Source organism: Chiloscyllium punctatum, chromosome 47, assembly GCF_047496795.1.
Source record: "Chiloscyllium punctatum isolate Juve2018m chromosome 47, sChiPun1.3, whole genome shotgun sequence".
NCBI lineage: Eukaryota > Metazoa > Chordata > Chondrichthyes > Orectolobiformes > Hemiscylliidae > Chiloscyllium > Chiloscyllium punctatum.
In genome coordinates this window covers 44859279-44877116 of record NC_092785.1, presented here as the reverse complement: position 1 = coordinate 44877116, position 17838 = coordinate 44859279, and the positions used below count along the sequence as shown (strand labels likewise).

Below are 17838 nucleotides of genomic sequence, written 5' to 3'. Positions count from 1 at the left end.
CATGGTTTTGTGTGGCGGAGATTGTGCCTTACCTAACTTGGTACAGTTCTTCGAGGAAGTGACCAAGTTGTTACCAAAAGAGAAAATGCTGGAAAATCTCAGCAGGTCTGGCAGCATCTGTAAGGAGAGAAAAGAGCTCACATTCCTTTATCAAAGGGTCAGTTAGACTTGAAACGTCAGCTCTTTTCTCACCTTACAGATGCTGCCAGACCAGCTGAGATTTTCCAGCATTTTCTCTTTTGGTTTCAGATTCCAGCATCTGCAGTAATTTGCTTTTGACCAAGTTGTTAGATGAAGGAAGGGCTGTTGATGTCATGTACATGGACTTTAGGAAGGCATTTGATAAGGTTCCCCATAGTAGACGAACAGAGAAAGTGAAGTCACATGGTGTGCAGGGTGTTCTAGCTAGGTGGATAAAGAACTGGTTGAGCAACAGGAGACAGAGAGTAGTAGTTGAAGGGAGTTTCTTGAAATGGAGAAAGGTGACCAGTGGTGTTCCACAGGGGTCAGTATTGGGGCCACTGTTGTTTGTAATATACATAAATGATAGGGCACTGTTGGTATGATCAGCAAGTGATGACACAAAGATTGGTGGAGTGGCAGAAAGCATAAGGGACTGTCAGAGAATACAGGAGGATATAGATAGACTGGAGAGTTGGGCGGAAAAGTGGCAGATGGAGTTCAATCCAGGAAAATGTGAGGTGATGCATTTTGGGAAGTCTAATTCTAGAGCGAATTATACTGTAAATGGAAGAGCGTTGGGAACGGTTGATGGGCAGAGAGATCTGGGAGTTCAGGTCCATCGTACTCTGGAGGTTATTGCACAGGTGGATAGAGTGGTCAAGAAGGCATATAGTCTGCTTGCCTTCATTGGACAGGGTATTGAGTATAAGAGCTGGCAAGTCATGTTAACATTGGTTCGGCCGCATTTAGAATACTGTGTACAGTTCTGGTCACCACATTACCAAAAGGATGTGGACGCTTTGGAGAGGGTGCAGAGAAGGTGTACGAGGATGTTGCCTGGTATGGAAGGTGTTAGCTATGAAGAGAGGTTGAGTAGGTTAGGATTGTTTCCATTAGAAAAAAGGAGATTGAGGGGGGACCTGATTGAGGTTTACAAAATCATGAAGGGAATAGACAGGGTGGATAGAGACAAGCTTTTTCCCCAGGGTGAGGGATTCAAAGACGAGAGGTCACCCATTTAAGGTGAGAGGTGAAAGGTTTAAGGGGGATACACGCGGTAAGTGCTTCACACAGAGGGTGGTGGGCATTTGGAACGTGTTACCAGCAGAGGCCGGCACGGGAGATCCATTCAAAATGTTTCTGGACAGATGCATGAGTAGGTGGGGAGCAGAGGGATACAGATACTTCGGAAAATAGAGCATGATGGTGAAGGGTTGTTTTTCAGACTGGGGGCCTGTGACCAGTGGAGTGCCACAAGGATCAGGGCTGGGCCCTCTACTTTTTGTCATTTACATAAATAATTTGGATGCGAGCTTAAGAGGGACAGTTAGTAAGTTTGCAGATGAGACCAAAATTGGAGGTGTAGTGGACAGCGAAGAGGGTTACCTCAGATTACAACAGGATCTGGACCAGATGGGCCAATGGGCTGAGAAGGGGCAGATGGAGTTTAATTCAGATAATTGTGAGGTGCTGCATTTTGGGAAAGCAAATCTTAGCAGGACTTATACACTTAATGGTAAGGTCCTAGGCAATGTTGCTGAACAAAGAGACCTTGGAGTGCAGGTTCATAGCTCCTTGAAAGTGGAGTCACAGGTCGATAGGATAGTGAAGGCAGCGTTTGGTATGCTTTCCTTTATTGGTCAGAGTATTGAGTACAGGAGTTGGGAGGTCATGTTGCGGCTGTAAAGGACATTGATTAGGCCACTGTTGGAATATTGCGTGCAATTCTGGTCTCCTTCCTATCAGAAAGATGTTGTGAAACTTGAAAGGGTTCAGAAAAGATTTACAAGGATGTTGCCAGGGTTGGAGGGTTTGAGTTACAGGGAGAGGCTGAACAGGCTGGGGCTGTTTTCCCTGGAGCGTCGGAGGCTGAGGGGTGACCTTATAGAGGTTTATACAATCATGAGGGGCATGGATAGGGTAAATAGGGAAAGTCTTTTCCCTGGGGCCGGGGGAGTCCAGAACTAGAGGGGCATAGGTTTAGGGTGAGAGGGGAAAGATATAAAAGGGACCCAAGGGGCAACTTTTTCACCCAGATGGTGGTACGTGTATGGAATGAGCTGCCAGAGGCTGGGACAATTCCAACATTTTTTATATTAGATTCTCTACAGTATGGAAACAGGCCCTTTGGACCAACAAGTCCACACCACCCCTCCGAAGAGTAGCCCACTCCCCGAACTTATATTTACCCCTGACTAATGCACCTTAACACTACAGGTAATTTAGCATGGCCAATCCACCCTAACCTACACATCCCTGAACACTATGGGGTAATTTAGCATGGCCAATCCACCCTAACCTACACATCCCTGAACACTATGGGGTAATTTAGCATGGCCAATCCACCCTAACCTACACATCCCTGAACACTATGGGGTAATTTAGCATGGCCAATCCACCCTAACCTACACATCCCTGAACACTATGGGGTAATTTAGCATGGCCAATCCACCCTAACCTACACATCCCTGGGCACTATGGGGTAATTTAGCATGGCCAATCCACCCTAACCTACACATTCCTGAGCACTATGGGTAATTTAGCACGGCCAATCCACCCTAACCTACACATCCCTGAACACTATGGGTAATTTAGCATGGCCAATCCACCCTAACCTACACATCCCTGAACACTATGGGGTAATTTAGCATGGCCAATCCACCCTAACTTGCACATCCCTGAACACTATGGGGTAATTTAGCATGGCCAATCCACCCTAACCTACACATCCCTGATCACTATGGGTAATTTAACATGGCCAATCCACCCTAACCTACACATCCCTGAACACTATGGGGTAATTTAGCATGGCCAATCCACCCTAACCTACACATTCCTGAGCACTATGGGGTAATTTAGCATGGCCAATCCACCCTAACCTACACATCCCTGGGCACTATGGGGTAATTTAGCATGGCCAATCCACCCAAACCTACACATCCCTGAACACTATGGGGTAATTTAGCATGGCCAATCCACCCTAACCTACACATCCCTGGGCACTATGGGGTAATTTAGCATGGCCAATCCACCCTAACCTACACATCCCTGAACACTATGGGGTAATTTAGCATGGCCAATCCACCCTAACCCTCACATCCCTGAACACTATGGGGTAATTTAGCATGGCCAATCCACCCGAACCTACACATCCCTGAGCACTCTGGGGTAATTTAGCATGGCCAATCCACCCTAACCTACACATCCCTGGGCACTATGGTGTAATTTAGCATGGCCAATCCACCCTAACCTACACATCCCTGAGCACTATGGGGTAATTTAGCATGGCCAATCCACCCTAACCTACACATCCCTGAGCACTATGGGGTAATTTAGCATGGCCAATCCACCCTAACCTACACATCCCTGAGCACTATGGGGTAATTTAGCATGGCCAATCCACCCTAACCTACATCCCTGAACACTATGGGGTAATTTAGCATGGCCAATCCACCCTAACCTACACATCCCTGAACACTATGGGGTAATTTAGCATGGCCAATCCACCCTAACCTACACATCTTTGGACTGTGGGAGGAAACCGGAGCACCCGGAGGAAACCCACACAGGGGAGAACGTGCAAACTCCACACAGACAGCCACCCCAAGGCTGGAATCGAACCCGGGTCCCTGGTGCTGGGAGACAGCGGTGCTAACCACAGCCATTTGGATGGGTATATGAATAGGAAGGGTTTGGAGGGATATGGGCCGGGTGCTGGCAGGTGGGACTAGATTGGGCTGGGATATCTGGGTCAGCATGGACGGGTTGGGCTGAAGGGTCTGTTTCTAATTGGATGATAGGTTTAGACATGTTCCTGGGCTGTAAATTTATCTTTGTTCTTTGTTTTCTGTATTCTCCTCCTCCATCCCTACCTACTCTCCTCTATCCTCCTCCCTCCCCCCTCCTCCCTCACCTCTCCACTCCCCTCTCCTCTGCCCCCTGCCCCTTTCTCCCCCCCCTTCCCTCCCCTCTCCATTCTCCTCCTCCAGTCCTCCCCAATTTCCTTCACTCTCCCTCTCCCGCCTCTTCCCCTCCCAGATCTCCCCCTCCAACCTCCACTCTCCCCTACCCCTCCACACACTCCCCTCCCCTCCTCACTCTTGCCCTCTCCTATCCATTCACGTCCTCCCAACTCTCCCCCCTCCCTTCTCTCTCCCCCTCCCCTCTCTCCCCTCCCCCTCCCCTTCCCCTCTCTGGCCTCCTCCCCCCTCTCTCCCCCTCCCCTCCCTCCCCTCTCTTCCCCCCTTCCCCCCTCCCACCTCCCCTTCCCCTCTCTGTCCTCCTCCCCCCTCTCTCCCCTCCCTCCCCTCTCTTCCCCCCTTCCCCCCTCCGCTCTCTCACCCCTCTCTCCCCCTCCCCTCCCTCCCCTCTCTTCCCCCCTTCCCCCTCCCCTCTCTCACCCCCTCTCTCCCCCTCCCCTTCCCCTCTCTGTCCTCCTCCCCCCCTCTCTCCCCCTCCCCTCTCTCCCCTCCCTCCCCTCTCTTCCCCCCTTCCCTCTCTCACCCCTCTCTCCCCCTCCCCTCCACCCCCTCCCCTTCCCCTCTCTGTCCTCCTTCCCCCTCTCTCCCCTCCCTCCCCTCTCTTCCCCCTTCCCCCCTCCCCCTCTCCCCCCCACCTCCCCATCCCCTCCCCTCTCTCTCGCCCTCCTCATCCCCCCTCCACAACATCTCTCTCTCTCTCTCTCTCTCCTGCCCTCCAGTATCCATGATCCTCCTCCCTCCCCCTCTCTCTCTGTCTCTCTCACTCAGTCTCTATGCTTGCCCTGCCCTCTCACACTGAACCTGTTCCTCTTGTGAAATTCAGGAAGTGAACTGAAAGTTTTCCGAATCTTGCTTTGTTACAGGTAAGATCTGAGCTCTGCTGTCACTTTCTCCTCATTTCACTGTCCCCCCCCCTCCCCAGCACAACTAACTGTGGTCAGATCCCACAGTTTACACTCTGTCCCTGGACTCTTCAACTTTCGATTCCTGACAAACTCACTCCTGGCTAAAGGAACAACTTGCTTCCATGTGGGTTAAAGGTGAGGACTCAATCTCTCTCCGTCTCTCTCTCTCTCTCTCTCTCCCCCCCTCTGTGTCTTGTCTCTCTCTCTCACTACCTCTCACACTCTCTCCCTCTCTTTCTCTTTCGGTCTCACTGTCTCTCTCTGTCTCTTCTCCCCTCTGTGTTTCCACCTCTTTCTCTCTGTCTGTCTCTCTCCCACTCTCTCTGTTCCTCACTCTCTGGGTGTGTGTGTGTGTGTGTGTCTCTCTCTCTGTTCCTTTTCCTCTCTCTGTCTCTCTCTCTCTCTGTTCCTCCCCCTCTGTCTCTCCCTCTCACACACACAGTCTCTCTCTCTCTCCCTCCCTCCTGTTCTGTTTCTATCTCTGTCTCACAGTCTCTCTCTCAGCCACACACACAGTTTGTCTCCCTCTCTGTGTCTGTCTCAGTATTGCTCACACAGTACTTATCTGTTGTTGTATATATCTCTCTGCCTCTCTCAGTTTCTCTCTTTTCCTTATCTTTGTACACCCCTCTCCAGTCACCCCCTCCCTCCATCCCTCCCTCTGTCTCCATCCGTCCATCTCTCATATTATTCTGCCTGCCTTTCTCTGCTTGTATCCCATTGTCACTCTCTTACATTTTCTCACCATGCACCCCACCCACACCTCTCTCTCAGTCTATCTCTCCTTAACACTCTCTCTCCCAATCACCGAAATTCTGTCTCTCCCAGTCTACCTCTCCTGATCTCTCTCTCTCAGTCTACCTCTCCTGATCTCTCTCTCTCAGTCTACCTCTCCTGATCTCTCTCTCTCAGTCTACCTCTCCTGATCTCTCTCTCTCTCAGTCTACCTCTCCTGATCTCTCTCTCTCAGTCTACCTCTCCTGATCTCTCTCTCTCTCTCTCAGTCTACCTCTCCTGATCTCTCTCTCTCTGTCTACCTCTCCTGATCTCTCTCTCTCTCTCTCTCAGTCTACCTCTCCTGATCTCTCTCTCTCTATCTCTCTCTCAGTCTACCTCTCCTGATCTCTCTCTCTCAGTCTACCTCTCCTGATCTCTCTCTCTCTCAGTCTACCTCTCCTGATCTCTCTCTCTCTCTCAGTCTACCTCTCCTGATCTCTCTCTCTCAGTCTACCTCTCCTGATCTCTCTCTCTGTCTACCTCTCCTGATCTCTCTCTCTCTCTCTCTCAGTCTACCTCTCCTGATCTCTCTCTCTCAGTCTACCTCTCCTGATCTCTCTCTCTCTATCTCTCTCTCAGTCTACCTCTCCTGATCTCTCTCTCTCTCTCTCTCAGTCTACCTCTCCTGATCTCTCTCTCTCAGTCTACCTCTCCTGATCTCTCTCTCTCTCTATCTCTCTCAGTCTACCTCTCCTGATCTCTCTCTCTCAGTCTACCTCTCCTGATCTCTCTCTCTCTCTCTCAGTCTACCTCTCCTGATCTCTCTCTCTCAGTCTACCTCTCCTGATCTCTCTCTCTCTCTATCTCTCTCTCAGTCTACCTCTCCTGATCTCTCTCTCTCAGTCTACCTCTCCTGATCTCTCTCTCTCTCTCAGTCTACCTTTCCTGATCTCTCTCTCTGTCTATCTTTCCTGATCTCTCTCTCTGTCTATCTTTCCTGATCTCTCTCTCTCTGTCTCTCTCTCTCTCTCAGTCTACCTCTCCTGATCTCTCTCTCTCTGTCTATCTTTCCTGATCTCTCTCTCTCTCTCTCTTTCTCATTCTCCCTTTCCTGATCTCCAGGCGAAAGTGGGTACTGCTGATTAGAGTCAAGGTTAGTGTGTTGCTGGAAAAGCACAGCAGGTCAGGCAGCATCTGAGGAGCAGGAAAATCAACGTTTCAGGCAGGAGACGTCCTGATGAAGGGGTCCTTCCCAAAACATCGACTCTCCTGCTGCCTGACCTGCTGTGCTTTTCCAGCACCACGCTAATCTTTCCTGATCTCTCTCTATCTCTCTACCTCTCCCGATTTCTGTCTCTCTCTCTCAGTCCTGATCTGTTTCCTACTCTGTCTCTCTCTGTTTGTCTGTCTCTCTCTTCTCAGTCTACCTGTCCCGATGTTTCTCTCTCTCTCTCTATCTGTCCCGATCTCTCTCTCTCTCTCTCTCTGTCTATCTGTCCTGATCTCTCTCTGTCTATCTGTCCTGATACTTCTCTCTATATCTGTCCTGATCTCTCTCTCTTTTAGTCTACCTGTCCCGATCTCTCTCTCTCTCTGTCTATCTGTCCCGATATTTCTCTCTCTCTCTCTCTATCTGTCCTGATCTCTCTCTCTGTCTCTCTCTCTCCCTCTCTCAGTCCTGATTAGATGAGATTAGATTCCCTACAGTGTGGAAACAGGCCCTTCGGCCCAACCAGTCCACACTGACCCTCCGAAGAGTAACCCACTCAGACCCAGTTCCCTCTGACTAATGCACCGAACACGATGAGCAATTTAGCATGGCCAATTCATCTGACCTGCACATCTTTGGACTGATATCTCTCTGTTTCTTACTCTGTCTCTCTCTCTCACAGTCTACCTGACCTGATCTCTCTCTGAATGGTGTTGAAGTCAGTGAAACCTCTGTTATCCTTCCGAACCAGCCCCTGAGCCCACCAGGTTCCTAGTACAGAGTGTTGTTGCTGGTGCTTGGGAACCCACTGTCTGTGTGCTGTCGCCAGGGGAATCCCTGGGCCTGACGAACACCGCACAGGGAGAGCTCACAGTGAAACCACACCACAAGGGCTCACAGTCAGTGACTCACCACTTTCACACTGGCTCTCATTGCAAGGAAGTTAGAGGATTGAGGAAATCCCAACCTCCATCACAAAATCGGGAACTCCACCTTTCAGTAACATATCCGTCATGAACCAGTAGGTACCTTCCCACTGAGTCCAACAGGGTGCTGTCCCTGTCCTGGGAGTGTTTGATGGGGGACAGTGTAGAGGGAGCTTTACTCTGTATCTAACCCCGTGCTGTCCCTGTCCTGGAAGTGTTTGATGGGGGACAGTGTAGAGGGAGCTTTACTCTGTATCTAACCCCGTGCTGTCCCAGTCCTGGGAGTGTTTGATGGTGGACAGTGTAGAGGGAGCTTTACTCTGTATCTAACCCCGTGCTGTCCCTGTCCTGGGAGTGTTTGATGGGGGGACAGTGTAGAGGGAGCTTTACTCTGTATCTAACCCCGTGCTGTCCCAGTCCTGGGAGGGTTGATGGGGGACAGTGTAGAGAGAGCTTTACTCTGTATCTAACCCCGTGCTGTCCCTGTCCCTGGGGGTGTTTGATGGGGGACAGTGTAGAAAGAGCTTTACTCTGTATCTAACCCCGTGCTGTCCCTGTCCTGGGAGTGTTTGATGGGGACAGTGTAGAGGGAGCTTTACCCTGTATCTAACCCCGTGCTGTCCCTGTCCTGGGAGTATTTGATGGGGGAACAGTGTAGAGGGAGCTTTACCCTGTATCTAACCCTGTGCTGTCCCTGTCCTGGGAGTGTTTGATGGGGGACAGTGTAGAGGGAGCTTTACTCTGTATCTAACCCTGTGCTGTCCCTGTCCTGGGAGTGTTTGATGGGGGACAGTGTAGAGGGAGCTTTACTCTGTATCTAACCCTGTGCTGTCCCTGTCCTGGGAGTGTTTGATGGGGGACAGTGTAGAGGGAGCTTTACTCTGTATCTAACCCTGTGCTGTCCCTGTCCTGGGAGTGTTTGATGGGGGACAGTGTAGAGAGAGCTTTACTCTGTATCTAACCCCGTGCTGTCCCTGTCCTGGGAGTGTTTGATGGGGGACAGTGTAGAGGGAGCTTTACTCTGTATCTAACCCCGTGCTGTCCCTGTCCTGGGAGTGTTTGATGGGGGACAGTGTAGAGGGAGCTTTACTCTGTATCTAACCCCGTGCTGTCCCTGTCCTGGGAGTGTTTGATGGGGGACAGTGTAGAGGGAGCTTTACTCTGTATCTAACCCTGTGCTGTCCCTGTCCTGGGATTGTTTGATGGGGGACAGTGTAGAGGGAGCTTTACTCTGTATCTAACCCTGTGCTGTCCCTGTCCTGGGAGTGTTTGATGGGGGACAGTGTAGAGAGAGCTTTACTCTGTATCTAACCCCGTGCTGTCCCTGTCCTGGGAGTGTTTGATGGGGGACAGTGTAGAGGGAGCTTTACTCTGTATCTAACCCTGTGCTGTCCCTGTCCTGGGAGTGTTTGATGGGGGACAGTGTAGAGGGAGCTTTACTCTGTATCTAACCCCGTGCTGTCCCTGTCCTGGGAGTGTTTGATGGGGGACAGTGTAGAGGGAGCTTTACTCTGTATCTAACCCCGTGCTGTCCCTGTCCTGGGAGTGTTTGATGGGGGACAGTGTAGAGGAAGCTTTACTCTGTATCTAACCCCGTGCTGTCCCTGTCCTGGGAGTGTTTGATGGGGGACAGTGTAGAGGAGCACTACTGTGGAGGTAAGGTTATATCTAACCCTCAGGAGAGGTCGAGGATTGGAAACCTGCCAATGTAACACCTTTATTTGAAAAGGGAGAGACGAAAAATAACAGGTAGCTGTTATTATCTGTTATCGGTCAAATGTCAGTGTCGATTCGAAACGCTGATGGAGTCAAAAATGTTGAATTACCAAATAAGATTGAGCACAAGTCAGCACGGCTTCATTCGGGGTAAAGATAATAAATGTGCTGCAAATCTTTCAATGATCAATAAAGGAAAACTATTGGATCTCGTATGTTGGGATTCAGGAATTCTTTAAAAAGGTACTAGACATTAGGCGATTTATAACGAACAAAGAGACCTTGGAGTGCAGGTTCATAGCTCCTTGAAAGTGGAGTCCCAGGTCGATAGGATAGTGAAGGCAACGTTTGGTATGCTTTCCTTTATTGGTCAGAGTATTGAGTACAGGAGTTGGGAGGTCATGTTGCGGCTGTACAGGACATTGGTTAGGCCACTGTTGGAATATTGCATGCAATTCTGGTCTCCTTCCTATCAGAAAGATGTTGTGAAACTTGAAAGGGTTCAGAAAAGATTTACAAGGATGTTGCCAGGGTTGGAGGGTTTGAGCTACAGGGAGAGGCTGAACAGGCTGGGGCTGTTTTCCCTGGAGTGTCGGAGGCTGAGGGGTGACCTTATAGAGGTTTATAAAATCATGAGGGGCATGGGATAGGGTAAATAGGCAAAGTCTTTTCCCTGGGGTCAGGGAGTCCAGAACTAGAGGGGCATAGGTTTAGGGTGAGAGGGGAAAGATATAAAAGGGACCTAAGGGTCAACTTTTTCACCCAGAGGGTGGTACGTGTATGGAATGAGCTGCCAGAGGATGTGGTGGAGGCTGGTACAATTACAGCATTTAAGAGGCATTTGGATGGGTATATGAATAGGAAGGGTTTGGGGGGATATGGGCCGGGTGCTGGCAGGTGGGACTAGATTGGGTTGGGATATCTGGGTCGGCATGGACCGGGTTGGGCCGAAGGGTCTGTTTCCGAGCTGTACATCTCTATGATTCTGAAAGAGTCCACAGTGAAATATTGTGGATGCTGGATATCTGAAACACGATTCTGAAATATATCTCTTATTGCCATCCGATGAATGTGCCGCGTCTTTGCTCCCTTCCCAGCAGCCTCTCTGCCTTGTCCCTAAGCCTCCGTTGCCGAGCTGCCTCCAAGCTAGGCCCACTCTCCTAGGCTCCACTAACCTTGCTTGCTGCCTTCCGCAGCTCACACCCACCCAGGCCTCGTCGCCAAGGGAACCATGGCTAACCAGGGCCCCAAGTATGGATTCAGCCGGCAAGTGCAGCAGAAGATCGACCAGAAGTACGACGGCGAGCTGGAGGAACTGTTGGTCCGCTGGATCCTGATCCAGTGCAATGGCGAGACTCCAGGGGGGAAGGATCTCCAGCGACCGCCGAGCGGCAAGTCCACCTTCCACCAGTGGCTGAAAGACGGGTCGGTGAGTCGCAACGCCTCCCCCCGGTCAACTTACCCCCATCCGAAGTCGGGAAAGGGCGGTCGGGTCCCGAGACAGGAAGGCCATGGTGGATTCGCGAAATTACCCATAATGCTCAGGAATGTGCAGGTTAGGATGGATTGGCTATGCTAAATTACCCCATAGTGTTCAGGGATGTGTAGGTTAGGGTGGATTGGCCATGCTAAATTACCCCATAGTGTTCAGGGATGTGTAGGTTAGGGTGGATTGGCCATGCTAAATTACCCCATAGTGTTCAGGGATGTTCAGGTTAGGGTGGATTGGCCATGCTAAATTACCCCATAGTGTTCAGGGATGTGCAGGTTAGGGTGGATTGGCCATGCTAAATTACCCCATAGTGTTCAGGGATGTGTAGGTTAGGGTGGATTGGCCATGCTAAATTACCCATAGTGTTCAGGGATGTGCAGGTTAGGGTGGATTGGCCACGCTAAATTACCCCATAGTGTTCAGGGATGTGTAGGTTAGGGTGGATTGGCCATGATAAATTACCCCATAGTGTTCAGGGATGTGTAGGTTAGGGTGGATTGGCCATGCTAAATTACCCCATAGTGTTCAGGGATGTGTCGGTTAGGGTGGATTGGCCATGCTAAATTACCCATAGTGTTCAGGGATGTGTAGGTTAGGGTGGATTGGCCATGCTAAATTACCCCATAGTGTTCAGGGATGTGTAGGTTAGGGTGGATTGGCCATGTTAAATTACCCCACAGTGTTCAGGGATGTGTAGGTTAGGGTGGATTGGCCATGCTAAATTACCCCATAGTGTTCAGGGATGTGTAGGTTAGGATGGATTGGCCATGTTAAATTACCCCACAGTGTTCAGGGATGTGTAGGTTAGGGTGGATTGGCCATGCTAAATTACCCCATAGTGTTCAGGGATGTGTAGGTTAGGGTGGATTGGCCATGATAAATTACCCCATAGTGTTCAGGGATGTGTAGGTTAGGGTGGATTGGCCATGCTAAATTACCCCATAGTGTTCAGGGATGTGTAGGTTAGGGTGGATTGGCCATGCTAAATTACCCATAGTGTTCAGGGATGTGTAGGTTAGGGTGGATTGGCCATGCTAAATTACCCCATAGTGTTCAGGGATGTGTAGGTTAGGGTGGATTGGCCATGTTAAATTACCCCATAGTGTTCAGGGATGTGTAGGTTAGGGTGGATTGGCCATGCTAAATTACCCCATAGTGTTCAGGGATGTGTAGGTTAGGGTGGATTGGCCATGCTAAATTACCCATAGTGCTCAGGGATGTGTAGGTTAGGGTGGATTGGCCATGTTAAATTACCCCATAGTGTTCAGGGATGTGTAGGTTAGGGTGGATTGGCCATGCTAAATTACCCCATAGTGTTCAGGGATGTGTAGGTTAGGGTGGATTGAGGGGACGTTGCGAAACAAGGACATCTCTGTGGAGTAAGACCCCCTCGAGGCATTCCCTTGAAATCTCCGAGGTGGGAAGAGTTTGTCGGCGATGTTGGATGCGAGGGAAGGCAGGATTCATGGTAGATCCCAATAGATTATCACCAAACTCCCGCCCCGCTCCCCCCCCCACCCCGCAGCGTGGAAGCAGGCCGATTGGCCCATCGGGTCCACCCTCTGGGGAGCGTCCCACCTGGGCGAGGGGAGTGAGCCTCAGGTCCGTCGTCGGGCAAAGGCGTTTTGTATTGCTTTGCTTCCTCCCGCTCTCGTGCAGATCCTGTGCCACCTCATCAACAGCCTGAACCCCCCGGAGAGGAGGCCCATCAAAAGGATCCAGGTTTCTGAGAGGGCCTTCACTCAGATGGAGCAGATCTCCCAGTTCCTCAAGGCAGCCACGGACTACGGGCTGACTGCCACTGACCTCTTCCAGACCGTGGACCTGTGGGAAGGTGAGGTCCCCCCTCGCCTCCACCAGGGGGCCTCCTCGGGCAGCTGAGCCCAGCTGGGTGGGGGGAGCGGTCGGGGTAGCTGGACACCCAGGGGGCCAGAACGGCCTCCGTCTTGAACGTGCGTGCCCGGTCCGAAAGGAACAGGGAAGGGCCGAGCAGCCTCTTCCCGCTCCCCTGTGGGATGGGCCTGGGGAAGGGGCTGAACGGCCTCCTTCTATTCCATGTGGGACAGGTTGTGGTGGAGGGGCTGAATGGCCTCCTACTGTTCACTGTCAGACAAGCTGGGGAAGAGGCTGAATGGTCCCCAGCCGTTCCCTGTGGGACTGGCTTAGAGGAAGGGTTGGTTGGCCTCTGGCTGTTCCTGTGGGACAGGCCGGAGAGGGGTTTGAATGGCCTCCTGCTCTTGCTGTCGGGTAGGCCATAGAAGGGGCTGACTGGCCTCTTGCTGTCCCTGTTGACAGGACGGAGAATGGGCTGAATGGCCTCCTGCTGTTCCTGAGGGACAGGCTGGAGAGGGGGCTGAATGGCCTCCTGCTGTTCCTGTAGCACAGGACAGAGAGGGGGCTGAATGGCCTCCCGCGTTCCTCCTTAACATGGATCAGTAACAGTCGAAGTGATGGTAGATTGTCCTCTCTCTCTCTCTCTCTCTCTCTCAGCGAAGAATTTAGCAGCCGTTCAACAATCTCTGCTGGCCCTCGGAGGGAAAGCAATCTCCAAGGACGATGGTTACTTTCGGGGTGACCCGAGTTGGTTCCCAAGGTGAGTCTCAGCGAAACCAATAGGAAGAACTGATCTGGGAGGGTTTGATGGGGGGGGCAGTGTAGAGAGAGCTTTACTCTGTATCTAACCCCGTGCTGTCCCTGTCCTGGGAGTTTTTGATGGGGGACAGTGTAGAAGAAGCTTTACTCTGTATCTAACCCCGTGCTGTCCCTGTCCTGGGAGTGTTTGATGGGGGGACAGTGTAGAGGGAGCTTTACTCTGTATCTAACCCCGTGCTGTCCCTGTCCTGGGAGTGTTTGATGGGGGGACAGTGTAGAGGGAGCTTTACTCTGTATCTAACCCCATGCCGTCCCTGTCCTGGGAGTTTTTGATGGGGGACAGTGTAGAAGGAGCTTTACTCTGTATCTAACCCCGTGCTGTCCCTGTCCTGGGAGTTTTTGATGGGGGACAGTGTAGAAGGAGCTTTACTCTGTATCTAACCCCGTGCTGTCCCTGTCCTGGGAGTTTTTGATGGGGGACAGTGTAGAGAGAGCTTTACTCTGTATCTAACCCCGTGCTGTCCCTGTCCTGGGAGTGTTTGATGTGGGGACAGTGTAGAGGGAGCTTTACTCTGTATCTAACCCCGTGCTGTCCCTGTCCTGGGAGTGTTTGATGGGGGGACAGTGTAGAGGGAGCTTTACTCTGTATCTAACCCCAAGCTGTCCCTGTCCTGGGAGTGTTTGATGGGGGGACAGTGTAGAGAGAGCTTTACTCTGTATCTAACCCCATGCCGTCCCTGTCCTGGGAGTTTTTGATGGGGGACAGTGTAGAAGGAGCTTTACTCTTTATCTAACCCCGTGCTGTCCCTGTCCTGGGAGTTTTTGATGGGGGACAGTGTAGAAGAAGCTTTACTCTGTATCTAACCCCGTGCTGTCCCTGTCCCTGGGAGTGTTTGATGGGGGACAGTGTAGAGAGAGCTTTACTCTGTATCTAACCCCGTGCTGTCCCTGTCCTGGGAGGGTTTGATGGGGGACAGTGTAGAGGGAGCTTTACTCTGTATCTAACCCCATGCTGTCCCTTTCCTGGGAGTGTTTGATGGGGGGTCAGTGTAGAGGGAGCTTTACTCTGTATCTAACCCTGTGCTGTCCCTGTCCTGGGAGTGTTTGATGTGGGGACAGTGTAGAGGGAGCTTTACTCTGTATCTAACCCCGTGCTGTCCCTGTCCTGGGAGTGTTTGATGGGGGGACAGTGTAGAGGGAGCTTTACTCTGTATCTAACCCCAAGCTGTCCCTGTCCTGGGAGTGTTTGATGGGGGGACAGTGTAGAGAGAGCTTTACTCTGTATCTAACCCCGTGCTGTCCCTGTCCTGGGAGTTTTTGATGGGGGACAGTGTAGAAGAAGCTTTACTCTGTATCTAACCCCGTGCTGTCCCTGTCCCTGGGAGTGTTTGATGGGGGACAGTGTAGAGAGAGCTTTACTCTGTATCTAACCCCGTGCTGTCCCTGTCCTGGGAGGGTTTGATGGGGGACAGTGTAGAGGGAGCTTTACTCTGTATCTAACCCCATGCTGTCCCTTTCCTGGGAGTGTTTGATGGGGGGACAGTGTAGAGGGAGCTTTATATTAGTGGTGACAGTCCATGCTCAGAGCGGTGGGGTGGGAGGGGGGTGGGAGGAGTTGGGAGGGGAGGGGGCGATGGGGTGTGCTTGGACCCAGCCTTACAGCCTTACTCTGTCCTCCCCCCCCTCTCCCCCCCGGCTGTGCGACCCAGGAAAGCGGCGCAGAATCCTCGCACATTCACCGAGGAGCAGATGCGACAGGGTCAGTCCATCATCGGGCTACAGATGGGATCGAATCAGGGGGCATCCCAGGCTGGGATGACCCCCTCAGGATTGAGCCGGCAAATATTGTGACCCAGGAGGTGGCTGGGAAGACGGAACGGTGCGGGAGGGGCTGCTCTTGTTCCCTGCTCAAGTGGTCGGCTTCACTGAATAAAGATATAGCTTATTCATTCTGTCTGTGTCTGTGTGTGTGTGTGTGTGTGTGTCTTGTGTGTCCGTGTGTGTGTGTATGTCTGTGTCTGTGTGTGTGTGTCTGTCTGTGTGTGTGTGTGTATGTCTGTTTCTGTGTGTGTGTGTGACTGTGTGTGTGTGACTGTGTGTGTGTGTCTGTGTGTGTGTATGTTTGTGTGTGTGTGTATGTCTGTGTGTGTGTATGTTTGTGTGTGTGTGTATGTCTGTGTGTGTGTGTGTCTGTGTGTTTCTCTTGAAGGCTCACAGACTGAACAACATCCCTGAGGGTGACAGCCACAGCTTAATAGCTATAGAAAGCATACCATCGGATCACAGGATCCTGACAGTGTGGATACAGGCCCTTCAGCCCAACAGGTCCACACCCACCCTCCGAAGAGTAACCCACCCAGATCCAGTCCGCTACCCTGTTGCTCTATATTTACCCCTGGCCGATCCACCCTAACCTGCACATCCCTGAACACTATGGGGTAATTTAGCATGGCCAATCCACCCTAACCTACACATCCCTGAACACTATGGGGTAATTTAGCATGGCCAATCCACCCTAACCTGAACATCCCTGAACACTATGGGGTAATTTAGCATGGCCAATCCACCCTAACTGACACATCCCTGAACACTATGGGGTAATTTAGCATGGCCAATCCACCCTAACCTACACATCCCTGAACACGATGGGGTAATTTAGCATGGCCAATCCACCCTAACCTACACATCCCTGAACACTATGGGTAATTTAGCATGGCCAATCCACCCTAACCTACACATCCCTGAACACTATGGGGTAATTTAGTATGGCCAATCCACCCTAACCTGCACATCCCTGAGCACTATGGGGTAATTTAGCACGGCCAATCCACCCTAACCTACACATCCCTGAACACTATGGGGTAATTTAGCACGGCCAATCCACCCTAACCTACACATCCCTGAACACTATGGGTAATTTAGCATGGCCAATCCACCCTAACCCGCACATCCCTGAACACTATGGGGTAATTTAGCATGGCCAATCCACCCTAACCTGCACATCCCTGAACACTATGGGGTAATTTAGCATGGCCAATCCACCCTAACCTACACATCCCTGAACACTATGGGGTAATTTAGCATGGCCAATCCACCCTAACCTACACATTCCCTGAGCACTATGGGGTAATTTAGCATGGCCAATCCACCCTAACCTACACATCCCTGAACACCACGGGGTAATTTAGCATGGCCAATCCACCCTAACCTACACATCCCTGAACACTATGGGGTAATTTAGCATGGCCAATCCACCCTAACCTACACATCCCTGAACACTACGGGGTAATTTAGCATGGCCAATCCACCCTAACCTACACATCCCTGAACACTATGGGTAATTTAGCACGGCCAATCCACCCTAACCTACACATCCCTGAACACTATGGGTAATTTAGCACGGCCAATCCACCCTAACCTACACATCTTTGGAGATGTGGGAGGAAACCCACGCAGACCCGGGGAGAATGTGCAAACCCCACACAGACAGTCACCCCTGAGGCTGGAATCGAACCTGGGTCCCTCGGCTGCGATGCAGCAGTGCTAACCACTGAGCCCACCGTGCCATCGCTGGGATAGAGCATACGGGGCAGTAGCCTTTACTAGTCAGGGTACAGATTATGAGGGCAGGGAGGTGATGTCGGAGCTGAACGGGACTCTGGTGAGGCCACAGCTAGAATGGGATATGCATTTCTGGTCCCCATGCGAAAGGAGAGATGGAATTGTACAGGGAGGGGGGAGATTCACCAGGAGGCTGCCTGGGATGGAGCATTTCAGCAACAGAGAGAGGCCGGAAATGCTCGGGGTGTTTTCTTTGGAGCAGACAAGTCTGAGAGGGGATCCTGACAGAAGGATATAACATTACGAGGGGCATTGACAGGGTCAGGAGAAGGTAGCTGTTCCCTCTGAATCGTAGGGTCCGTGCCCGGGATGGGGCGGTGTCATTGGGTGAGAGGCAGGTGGATCAGAGAGAATTTGAGCGAATGATCTGTCACTCCAAGGGAGGTGGGCGTGTGGATTGGACTGCCTGGGCTGGGCTGGATGTTGAGGTAAGTTTGCACGCAACTTTGAAGAAGTACTTGGAGGAGCACTTCAAATGTCGTAACATTCAAGGTTT

General features: G+C 51.5%; 1 protein-coding gene across 2 annotated transcripts; it reads left to right on the top strand.

The window, feature by feature from the left end:
- Positions 1 to 4854: 4854 nt before the first annotated feature.
- Positions 4855 to 15673, top strand: LOC140468618 (transgelin-3-like). Of its 2 annotated transcripts, none has more exons than XM_072564720.1 (5): positions 4855 to 5026; positions 10834 to 11066; positions 12789 to 12963; positions 13620 to 13722; positions 15431 to 15673. In XM_072564720.1, the coding sequence occupies exons 2-5, from the start codon at positions 10869 to 10871 to the stop codon at positions 15570 to 15572; spliced, it is 618 nt and encodes a 205-aa protein (XP_072420821.1). In that variant the 5' UTR covers positions 4855 to 5026; positions 10834 to 10868; the 3' UTR covers positions 15573 to 15673. The 2 variants fall into 2 exon arrangements, with proteins under 2 accessions (XP_072420821.1, XP_072420820.1); XM_072564719.1 differs by lacking the exon at positions 4855 to 5026 and adding an exon at positions 5059 to 5203.
- Positions 15674 to 17838: the final 2165 nt, after the last annotated feature.